Source organism: Alexandromys fortis, unplaced genomic scaffold, assembly GCF_014885135.2.
Source record: "Alexandromys fortis isolate MF-2015 unplaced genomic scaffold, M_Fortis_MF-2015_v1.1 scaffold_113, whole genome shotgun sequence".
In the NCBI taxonomy this organism is placed as follows: Eukaryota; Metazoa; Chordata; class Mammalia; order Rodentia; family Cricetidae; genus Alexandromys; species Alexandromys fortis.
Window position 1 is genome coordinate 5,470,795 of NW_026067988.1, and position 12,379 is coordinate 5,483,173.

General features: G+C 36.2%; 1 protein-coding gene across 1 annotated transcript in view; it reads left to right on the forward strand.

Annotated features, from left to right (window-relative positions):
• Positions 1-12,379, forward strand: part of Diaph3 (diaphanous related formin 3) — a 444,266-nt gene that overhangs the window by 63,312 nt on the left and 368,575 nt on the right. Inside the window, exon 4 of the mRNA XM_050159516.1 lies at positions 3,472-3,576. Within this exon, the coding sequence (XP_050015473.1) occupies positions 3,472-3,576 (105 nt within the window). The remainder of the gene's footprint in view (positions 1-3,471; positions 3,577-12,379) is intronic.

The window sequence follows — 12,379 nt, forward strand, 5'->3', positions numbered from 1 at the left end:
ATGTGGAGCCCTACCTGCTCCCCCTTCATTCTCTCTCTGTTTCTCCCCAGGAGGCCACGCACCCCCTTACTCTCTCCCCTCTCTCCTCTCTTTCTTCAATAAATTCTCTATGAAGGCGCTGCCTGCATGGCGTGTCTCTCTCTCACCCACCTGTGGCCGCCACCCACTGTTTTTAAAATTATAACACCGGCCCTCAACTGATTGGATAGTACTTGCCCCATTGGATGAGGGTGAATCTTCAGTCCATTGATTCAAGTGGCCAATTTGTTCAGGAAGTATTCTCTCAGACACTCTCTACTGATTTCCAGCTAACTGGATAGCAGCTCTCACAAACATTCTTATTCATGGATGAATGTCCTCTGGTAACACCTCTTTGAAAAGATAGCAGTGGCTTTAATTTTTTTTAATTTCAACTATTTATTTTGAAATTTTAATTGATTTCAGCTCAACCAGTAAGTTACCTGTTCTTAATATTTTGTTCCTATTAAACATTTGAATTTGCTGTTGTAAGTAATTTAATACAGATCATAGATGCTTCTAGGTCTCCCTACTTTTTATAACAATTATTTAACTCTGACTCTTTCTTCGAGTGTAGTTCTTTTTATGTTTAATTGTCACTTAATAATTGCACATAGTCATGATTTCCGGTGTGAATCCAACACATAGATCCAATGTGCAACCATCAAAGCAAGGAAATTAATATGCCTTTAACCTCAACCATTTATCATTTCTTTGTGTTAGAAACACTGAACTTTTTTTCGTTTTTATATGCAAATAAATCAGGAATTACAGTCACCCAATTGTGCTGTATGTTAGAATGTTAAAACTTATTATATTTTATACCCCTAACCAGCTCTCTTTCTTTCCTCTACACGTACCTGCCTCTGGCACAGTGCTTGTCTACTGTATATGTCCTCAGAGACTAACTTTTTTACCTTCCATTTATGAGTGATGACATACACTACTTGTTTTTTTATGCCTGGCTTATGAGCAGTAAAATTTTATATAGATCAAAGTGGTTTACCTATATTCATAATTAAGAATTCAGTATAATGTCATAGTATACCATGTAACTGTGATTTAATTGAGACAATTGGCCTAACCATTCAAGGAGCCATATGGAAAGATCTCCGAATATCTGCTTCATTGCTGGTGTGGTGTTTTAGTATTCATGCACTACAGTTTTGGAGCAAAACACTGTGTTGGTAGAACTTGAAAACAGCAGTACAGCTATATCCTATGGGATTCTTAATTTCTGGACTATTTAATGTTCCTTAAACCCATGTCATACTGCTTACTATGTGAGTTTACATGTTACTTTCAGTTTTTCATTTTGTGTCTAATCACTTTGATTAGAACCTGAGTAGTGTTGATTTCTTACATCACCATCATCATTGTGTGTGTCCACGATGTGTGTCTTAGTCAGTGTTGTATAAACTATGCAGAGACCTTGGGGGCATTCAATCAGTCATAGGACTGAAGAAGTAGCTGGGAGCTCTACATTCAGATGAGAAGGCAGAAGGAAGAGAGGAAGAGGGAGAGACTCCATGGGTTTTTGAAACCTCAAGGCCCACTTCCACTAACTTTCTCCAACAAGGCCACACTTCCTAATCTTTTGAAATAGTACCACACCCTGGTGACCAATTTGTCAGGCCATGGAGGCCATTCTTACTCAAACCACACAGTGTGGAGTGCCATTGCATTCTTGTGGGAGATCAGAGGACAATTCTATGGACTCTTTTACACAGGGATCAAATACAGGTCTCCAGTCTGCAGAACAAGCTCCTTACAAAGTTAGCCATCTAAAAGATGGCTTCTCTTTACATCAACCTTTCTTTCCTAGGGTTAACGTAGGAATGTTTCTTATAACTTGTCTTTTTGAGTGATATCATCCTCCCTATCCCTTGCCACAATCAAGTGTCCCCTGGAATTCCATAAATCTAAAAAAACTCCCATATATACATACATACATACATACACACACATACACACACAGTGATGCACGTGTATAAATGAATGCATGTGCGGAGGGTAGTGAACAACTTGCGGTAATCAATTCTCACCATCATGTGAGTCACTGAGCTTGAACTCAGGTTGTCAGGCGTGGTAGGAAGACTCTGAGCTATCTTGCTGATGCCTCAAAATTATAGGTGAGGGTAAAGCCTATTGAGAAACATCTGCTTAGAGGGGTAAATGGGGCAAATAAACTGTTGCTTAATTAGGCTCTTTTCTTAAGGCCAAGGTGGGGGCATTATTTCCTTTTGTCAGCCTCTTCAACTGGAAATTCCAAGATCTCAAAATTTCTTAGCTTTCTCCTGCCTCCTCTTTCCTTCTTTCTACTGGGTCTTTTTTGTATAGTCTAAGCTGACCTTGAACTCATGATCTTCCTGCCTCAACATCCCTAGTGCTCAACATACCTATCCATTGTAAATATTTCGATCAAGATGAAATAAAAGGAATTGCTATAAAGTGCTAGAATTGTTTGGTGTCAGATAAATGAATTATTTTCACTGTTTGAAGAATGAGTGTATCATTCTTGGGAGAAATTAAGCTCTCTGTGTTGCATAGGTTATTTGAAGTTTCAATTTTTATGTATTCATTTGTAGATCTAGAATTTATACATACAGTTGTTTTACGAATCATATCATGTGTGGTCCGGGACTGTGGTCCTGAGGAAATTATTGATGCTGTTCTTCCTCACCAGCCCTTTTGTCTCCCAGCCTCTACCACAGCAACCTCTTAAGCAATTATTTATGGAATTCATATGCTTTTGTGGCTACTTGGATTATTAGTCATAATTAGTCTTACAGCAAAGTATAGGATGCTTAGATCCTTTGAGAAATGTTAGGCTTTTATCTTGTTCCAATTCACGAATTCTTGTATTCATTCAGAAATTCAACTTTTATGTTACTTAGTTCATTCAGTAAATTAACTGCTTAATATTTTTGATAGGGGTAGACAGAAAGGATTAAAACCATAGCATATTATGCCATTTTCTTGCATTAGTATTAGGTATCTGGTATTATGCATGTTCTTGTAGCTATCCTTGAAGGTGGTGGTTTATTTACTTTTTATTTTTATAGTATGCAGATTATCTCTTTAAAACAGTACAAGATAGCTTCAGGTGCAGCTGTTGTAAAATAAATAAATATATTGAAATTTTGAATCCTAATGACCTTATGAAAGGCAGAAATCTGCAACTGTCTAATTATCTATAGTGATGTGAATATAATTTTAATAGCCTGCTGTGAATTTAAAGCCTTTCTGGTAAGTGTTTTACCTGTTAAATGATCTAGAATGCTTTCTGTGTACCCAGCTCTCCTTCCTTCAGGCAGAACCATGTGTAAATCATTCCAAAACAATTAATGCTGCTTTAGTCACAAATTATTGATTTTTCTGTTTCATAGAGTGTATGTCGAACTGCTGCTCTACTTAGATTCTAAAATCGGGCTTTTTAATTGTGTTTTCCAGGAAGATATGAATTTAAATGAAGATAAAAAGGCACCATTGCGGGAAAAGGACTTAAGTATCAAAAAAGAAATGGTGATGCAGTACATTAATACTGGTTCTAAGACAGTAAGTAAAGCTGTCAGGTTGAAAAATAATGCTGCAACATGCAGTGTGGAAAACAATGCATTTGTCTAATGAAGTGCTTAAGCTTCTGCAAAACTGCAATCAGAAGGCTTTTGAATGCATAATTAGAACCGAGTATTGTAATAAATTAGCTTAAGATATGTCCCATATTATTAACTTTTTGTGTGAAGAGTTGGGCTTTGGGTTTTGGACAGTCTCACTGCTAAGTAACAGAGTGATGTGTTCTGAAACCTTACCTTGTTAGTGAATTAAGATAGTCATTGATTCCCAGGGTTACATATAAGTGGGATTGTATTTGTACCCTCTCCCTGTCTAAGTTAGAACTCATAGTCATCATTTCCCTGGTGTGCAGTTTTCTATGGGTAAGATCATCTTATAACACATTACAAATGGAAGTATTGAAAAGAACATCGTATCTCCCCATAGTGACCAATTTTTCAGGGAAACATGAAAAGGAACCAGAAAACTGATTCTGTCTGAGAAACTGTGATTCTCATCGAAAAACAAATGAGTTTGATAGAATTTGTGAAAAGTGGAGATTGGATAAAAAATATAAAATGGAAGCGTTCTAATTTTCTTTGTTTTTGCTGTAATCAAACACTGACCATAACAATATGGGGCAGAAAGGGTTTATTTCACCTTACAAGTTCTAATGCAGGAACCTCGGGGATGAGCTGCTTGCTGGCTTGCTCTCCATGGCTTGCTCAGCCTGCTTTCTTTTTTAGTCCAGACCACAAGGCCAAGTATGATATTGCCCACAATGGTCTGGGTCTTCCACCATCTATTAACAACAAAGAAAATACCATACAGACAAGCCCACACCTCAACCTGATTGAGATCCTTCCTCAAGTAAAGTTTCCTACTTCCAAAGTGTGTTAGGCTGACAACTGACGTTAACTGTGGCAGGAGGTCAGCCCGAGGATGGAAAGGCAGGAGTAGAGAGTGATTTTGGCTGAATTTATAATGGGATTAGCATGCTGGTTTTTACTGGATACTTTAACCTAAGGCCAGACTATAAGAACATAAGTTATTTATACCTCATCTCTGTATATCTGGTAGGCAGCCTGTATCTCAGAGCTATTTCTTTGGGAAGAAAGATCAAGTGATATTTAATTTTTAAACATATCTCATGTTTTGGCAGCCTCATCCTCAGTTGTAGAAATCACGATGAGTAGTATGACTTTTCTAGCCTGATAGAGATAGGCTCTGTGTTCAGATGCTATGATACTGCGATTAGTGGCTTTTTCCCTTACAGATATGTGGTTGGCATTCAAGAGGTTTGTTTGTTTGTTTTTCCTTTTTGGCATGGGCATCTTAATTTACTTCTTTTATTTTCATTTTTTTCTAGCTATAAAATAGCAATTTGTATGTCATACAGGCATTCTGTCATCATGATGTTGTTGTTCTCTTTTTAAAACATTTGACACTGGTGACTACCTCTGTGGTATTAGCAGTTGTTTAGGTTTTTTTGTTATTAGCTTTTTTCTTGCAGTTGAAATCTTTATAGCACATTCTACTGTTGTATCAAATTTATCATGATAAAAATACAAAAAGTATCACGTAACACATATTTACTATAGGTGTTTCCACAATTTAAAAAGACATTTATTCAGTATGTGTTTACTGGGTGTTAGTGTTTCTTAACCAAGATTCTGAACAACAGAGATGAGTACCGGAGTATACTCGTCATTGCTAATGGAGCCATTTGGTCCACAGATAACTTAAATACAACACGTATGTAAAACATGTGAAATATAGTGCATAAAATCCAAAACAGGCTAGGTGAATTGTGTCGTGTAGTAGCTAGGGAAGATGACTGTCAGGAAAGTTTAAATCTAGCACACTTTTAATCCCAACACTTGGGAAGTAAAGGCGGCAGATCTTTGTGAGTTAGAGGCCAGCCTTATCTACAGAGTGATTTCCAGGACAGCCAAGGCTACACAGAGAAAACCTGTCTTGAAAGACCAGAAAAACAAAATCTAACAAGCCTAAATTGATTAGATATAGTCACATAGGATAAGTTGCACAAGTTACAGTGGGCTTAGAAAACCCTGTGTATTTGTGCATTTTAATTCTGGAGCTGGAGAAAATGAAGACTTGCAAAAGATCAAGTCCACTTGAACTTTGTAAAGGTAGGTCTATTTGAGTTTTCACTCACTGATTTACAACTTTAGTCCTCTAATTGTTTTGAACCGAGGGGAATTCAGAAGAATGAGGTAATGAAATGAGCAGGACTGAAATAGATTAGTTTCCAGAGTGTGAGTATAGCATTAAGTCACCTCATCAGTGTGTAGAATAGAATGGCCTTTCCTGGGAGTGGCCTGAGTAATTTGGCAGGTGATTCACATTATGGAAAGTTCAAGCTGACCAGCCACTTACTTCTGCTCTACAAGTAGAAGCACATTTTATTCGCTCTAGTGTTTAGATTTGTCTTTTGCCATTTTATTTATATAATTGACTGCTGAGAAGTTACTGGGCAAGGCAGATCAAATAGGACTATTATTTTATAGATTGTGAGCTATAGCCATCTGTACAGCATCACCACAGGTCTCTTTACAGAGATCAAGAAATTTGTGTCATATATGTTTATCAAGATTTTTGTGTTATAATTTTGCTTTGAATTTTTTTGTGAGTAAACAAGCATTTTTTTAAACATTATTCTCATATCTGCAATTGATTTAAAAATTCTGTGAGAGGCCAGCCAGCGTGATGACTCAGTGGATAAAAGCATTTGCTGCCAGGTTTGATGACCTGAGTTCCAGCTGTCCTTTGATATTCACTCATGGACCATAACTCCCCCCTCCACACAAATAATAATAAAATGTTTTAAAAGAGTCAAAACCTGCTTTCCAATAGTAACCCTAAAAGTTCTAACAAGGTTACTTTTTAGAGTAGGAGAAGAAATCTACCATTAAACTTAACTCAATCACAACTCTTTTTAACTTTCTCCAGGCTGCTAAATAGTCATGCTGAATTTTTGTAATCAAGAATTATTAAAATTTTGCTAATCAGGGCTATGTTAAAAACCGACAATGGCAGATTGTCTTTTTCTTCCTTGCCAAGGATGTGGACACACGGTTCAGGTTGTTCACTATAGTCTGGTAGACACGTTGATTGGAGGTTGCTGGGAAATCTTTGTATCCTTGATTTAATGATCCTACGTGGGAGATTATCATTTTATGGGAGTGGCTATGGTTGCAGCAGGTTTCAGGATGAACTGAGGACAGATCTGTGGTGGGCCCAGTATACATAGTGTTTATGCAATAATGTTCATTCCCACATAAGTTACTTTGGGTTTTCTATGCTTCTCTAAATGACACAATGGACCAGCCATATTTACTCAATGATATAGGTTACCTCTAATTCAATTCTATTCTAGAAATTACCGTTTCTTTCACAAGGTAAATCCCCTTAGCCAGTGGATGTTCCTAGAGCATAATTGACACTGGCACTTGCAGGCCCTGTGTGCAGTTCTTGGTACTGCTGTTAAGCATGGTCATAGAGAACAGTCTTTAGAAAATCCAGGCATGGCTTCTGCTTGGTTACATAGTTCAGGGTGAGACATTAAAAGGAGATGTGATCATACAGGCAAATTAGGGAAGGAGTCATAGTTTCCAATTGTGGAGTGTCTGAAAACTGAAAGCTTGGGAGAAAACACAGGAATATCGCTTTAAGTTTAAGGATTTTCTTCTAGAAAATTAGTAATTAAAGCACAATGTGCCATATAAATGATAAATGTATGTAATAGTGTTTAAGCTCAAATACTGCTCTTCAAAATGTTTAAAGAATATTTCAGACATTGTCAGATGATGGTTCTGCCACCAAGATTCCTGGGCCTCAATTGGATCACTGAGGCTTGGAGACAGATCCTAACTGAGCTGCTGTTTGCACTTGGCCTTTTTTTTTTGTCTTTTCCCTTTGGATTGTGTATATTATGCTAGGTCTGTGAGTCCAGTGTTTATGTTACTACTTATTTTCTTCAGTTTATAGTCAGGTTACATGTTCTCCATGGTTTGATAAAAAAAAGTCTTTGACAAAGGCTATGGAGACTGTAGATGAAATTATAAACAGTTAAAGAATGTGTTAAAAGAATTTTGGTTTAGAATAGGGTTTAGCCCAATAAGATTCCTTTTCCCCTATTGCAAAAGATTGTTAAAAGTACGACATACACTATGTCTCTTTAATCTTTCAAGAGAGAAGAATCTTCCAATCTTGTTCCATCCATAATGATTGCTGTAGTAATTAATGGCCATAGAATAGTGAAGCCATAGACTGTGGTTTTCAGCCTTCCTAGTGCTGCAACTTTTCAATACAGTTCCTCATGTTGTGGTGCCACCCCCCCACCCCCCGAAATTATTTTATCGCTACTTCACAATTTCATACTACAAAGTTACTGTTATTACCTGTTTTTTTTTTCTTTTTTTTTCTTTTTTTTTTTGTGCAGAGGAGTGGTGTGTTTCTGAGTCTCCTAGAAGTTTGCTAGCTTCTCTGAATTTGGGTTATCTTTCCTAGTCTGCCTGGCTTCTGTGTGACTAGAGGGGTTCCATTTTGTTTACTAGAAAAAGTTCGGGTTGCTTAACTTTCTTCCCAGATTTGTGCTGCATTTGGTTATTATAAGAGCAATGCAAGCTTATAATTAAAGCAGAAGAAGCACAACAATGCCTGTCAAGACCCAACCTAGACCTAGAATCAATCACTGATTATATCTTACTAAATATTCTTCCACATGCTTTATGTTTTTCTTCTTAAAAATCTTTAAGATCAGAATCTTATGGGGGAATGATATATTTTTATTGAAGCTAAAATACATTAAAAATCATGTGCACCATCAAGTTTCAAACAAAATTATTTTTGTTAATACCCATTTATCATTTCTTGGGCCCAGCCTTCTCCCCACTTTCATCTAATTTTATTCTGATTTAAATGTTTCCTTTCTTTCCTCTGAGTGTTAAATGACCTGTTTATTCTTCTAATCCTTCCATCTTGCTTTTATTCATGAGATGTTATTTCTATCAAACATTTCTTGATTGGCTACTATATATTATACATGGTCCCAACAGGAAACAGTCATCCTCCTTCCTACCTTGTAGTGAATTTTTAAATTTTTGGTTTAATTAAATTTTTTTTGTTTCAGTCTTTTCTGTTTAAATTCTTTTGTTTTACCTCATTGTTTCTCACTTTGTTTTAAATATTTCTTTCTTGTCTTATGTGTTTGGTCAATGTCAGCTCATATTGAAGTTGTTGCATTAAAATATGTATTTAGATTTTTTTCCATGTAATAAACCTTGATCCCCTCCCTCTCCTACTTCCTTCCCTTCCCACCCAGCTTCATGTTCTCCTTCCTATTCTCTAAAAAAAAAGAAAGAAAATTCAAATAGGAAAGCCAAAAAGATCAAGAAACCAGAAATCAAAACAAAGAACCAACAACAAAAAGAAAATCATTAAGACACAAAAAAAGCGAAAACAAAAAGGACACGCACACACACACACACACACACACACACACAAACAAATAGCCATTTTGTCCATTTGTGATAGCCAACAGAGATGTCTTTCTGTTTGTAGGGTGTTGTAGTTTTGATTCCACTCACAGCATTTTCTGAGCCAGGTAGAATCCTATCCTGACTGGGAGCCCAGGGAGCTGAGTGTTGGGAGTTTATGGAACATTGAAGCTCAACCTGTTCAAGTCTTTTCTGGGCCTTCTATAGTCCACTGCTATGACCGCAGACCAAACCCCTTGACATTTGTCAGTGATCAAACTTCCCAAACTCCACTGAGACTGCTTTTAGCTCTCTTAACAATTTTGGGTTTTCCTGTTTCCATAACTGTGTGGCTTCCTTTGTTTTTTTCCAGTCAGATTTTGATAGTGTTCCATTCTTGTGGCAATTAATGGTGTTGTCTCCAACTGCTTCAATTTGAAATTGTTGGAGGACAGCATTGTTATTCTTGTTTTTTTTTTTTTTTTTAATTTACCACTATTTAGTAATTTTGTCTTTTTTTTCTGTGAGAACCCAGGAAGCTTCTAGAATTACAGTACCTCTGTCATGTACCCAGATTCTCCAGTTCTCTGGATTTTCTTTGTTTTATGCAAAGTTGTAATTTAGGTTAAAATTGGTTCTCTCATTCCCTCCTCCTCCATTTTCTGGAGAGGAGTAAGGAATGATTGAGGGAAACTGTTTTTCTGTATAACTTACCTGGTAGCTCTAGTTTGCAGTTTATTGCATCTGTAAACTCTCATCAAAGCACTAATGGCCCATGACTTATGGATAGATTAGGTGAAATGCTGGTTTTAGTTTTTCTCTCTGCCATGCTCACATGGTACTGCCATCTCACGTATTTCCAATAAGCTGTGCAGCATGCGTCATTCACTGTATCCCGAGTAGGTGGAAAATGTGGACTGCCCTTCAGTGTTGTATCTTACCCACGGAAAAATAGGACTCATCTGCTTGTGTGTGTCTATAAATTAGTGAGTGTGTTAAATCTATCACAGCATGAAATCACTTCAAGCACTGTGAAAGACTATCTTAAAGAATTTAAATTGATTGCAGATGTTAGTGCAATTAAGCAGGCCTGATGAGCTAAGACTCATGCTTCGCAGATTTGAATATGAATGTATTTAAAAAAATTACAGTGATGTACTCCATGTAAATGGAATTCATAGGCATCTGAGAGTTTTTAATCACCTTCTGTTTTCAAATGGTTCAGAAACATGAAAAGTAATATGTGACCCTTTATGCAGATACCTGAATCACCTAGAATAAATATGTATTAGTCTGAAGTGTGTAATTCTGTGGCATCCTTATCCAACAAGAATTGATGCTGATTAGTCCTTCCATTATTTTTATTTTTCTACCAATCGGCTTTATCTATTCTTTGTGTCTGTAATTCAATAAAAAATATTCTATGGGTAGAGGAAAATGCAACATTACTGCACCCCAAATTTTCAAGCTGAAAAAGGTTTAAGGCCACGAGGCCAAAGAAAAACGATTAGATTACAGTTGTCTGCTGGTGGAACTCCACTTGGCTAGCTTTTTCTTCCACTACTGAAGCATAAAAAAAAAAAAAAAAATTCTACTTGTTTTAAAAAGTAGCATACTAGGTTGTAAATTAGGCAGCAGTCTTTGAAGCATTACTGTTACAAGATGAAATAGAGTATATGATGTGCTCATTTTCAGTTTATCTAAAATTGGTTCATGATTTAGGCAATTATGCCCATTTATTTCTGTAACACTGTAAAATGTTATGGACATTATGATTTTTGTAATCTTTTAGCTGCACATCACCAAGCCAGAAGCTAGATTTGACCACTGAGCTCTAGTCTGTCTCTGACGTAGTAACAATAATAAAGGAAAGAGCAACAGTGATAGAGCTTCAAACCTACAACAGCATTATTTATATAACAATTACTAAAGCATTAAATACCATAGTAAAGTAAAAGGCCAAAATGGTAGGGAATCATTTAAGTTCATATTTAATAAACTAAAGGTTAATGAAAAATTCTTAAGAATAGCATCCTTAATGACTGGAAACAGAGAATACACTTCTTCATAGGTGGTACAAGTTAAATCTTTGTTCTATAGTTCTGTGCAAAAACTTTATTTGATTCCATCATATGACCTATGCTTTGTTTTCAGGACTAATAAATGCACCTCAAATTATTAAATTCAAAGACTAGCTAAAATTATAAAAGTTTATAGGTGTGTGTGTGTGTGTGTGTGTGTGTGATAGAGAGGTGGCATTTACAAGTCTCCTACTAGTTCATCTTTCTCCTGTTTTATTGAACTTCACAGTAAAGTAGAAAACGAGACTGGGTGAATGAATGTTATGTCAGAAGCTTTCTGATTCATACCTGTGATACAAGGTTTATAACAATCCTGAGCATCATAAAAATACACATTACATTTTTTAAATACTTATATACTTACCTGCTTTTCTTTGAATACAATGTCAGCAATATACATTTAGGCTCTTTACCTTTATGTTTTGATATGGTTTTTCTCAGAAGTTTTAGCTCACCATTTTGTCAAGACTAGCACATCAACTTCAAGACTTGCCTGTCTTCTTAATCGCAGCTCTGGAGTCACAGTTATTCCCTAACATAATATCAAAAGCTTGGAGCCTGTCCTGGAACTAGCTCTTGTAGACCAGGCTGGTCTCGAACTCAAAGAGATCCACCTGCCTCTGCCTCCCAAGTGCTGGGATTACAACAGGCTCCAAAACCACAGAGAAACCCTGTCTCGAAAAAACAAAAAACAAAAAAAAAATGTAATTTCATGACATTACTAGAGATGCAAAGAGAAGTAAAGGAATTGAGTGCACTAAGGTTCTGGAGACAGATCTCCACTAATAGAAATGGAAGACCAGCCTACAGTGTTGAGAAATGCCTGATAGGCGTGGTAGCTACATATGTCTGATCCTGCTAAATGAATTCTGGGAATGGCAAGAGTTGGATTGTCTTTTCTTACTTAGCCTTTGTAAACAGTAACAGAAGCTTCTGTGTTTATTAGTCTTAAAAATCTTAAGAAAACATGACACATTAGTTTAAAAAAACTTAAGCCAGTTTCCTTGTAAACACTGACCTCTTTATATATTAATATTATTTTTAATGTGAAAATTTAATTAATATATTATGTTCCATTGAAAAACCTTCCTGCATCTTTATATGTAAAATTAGCTTTCTCCCTGTTTTATTATATTTGACTCTGGTGGATTTGTTGCATAAATGGGATATATCTTTTTTCTGCTCTAAAATATTCTTAGGTATACTACAAATTACTTGATAACT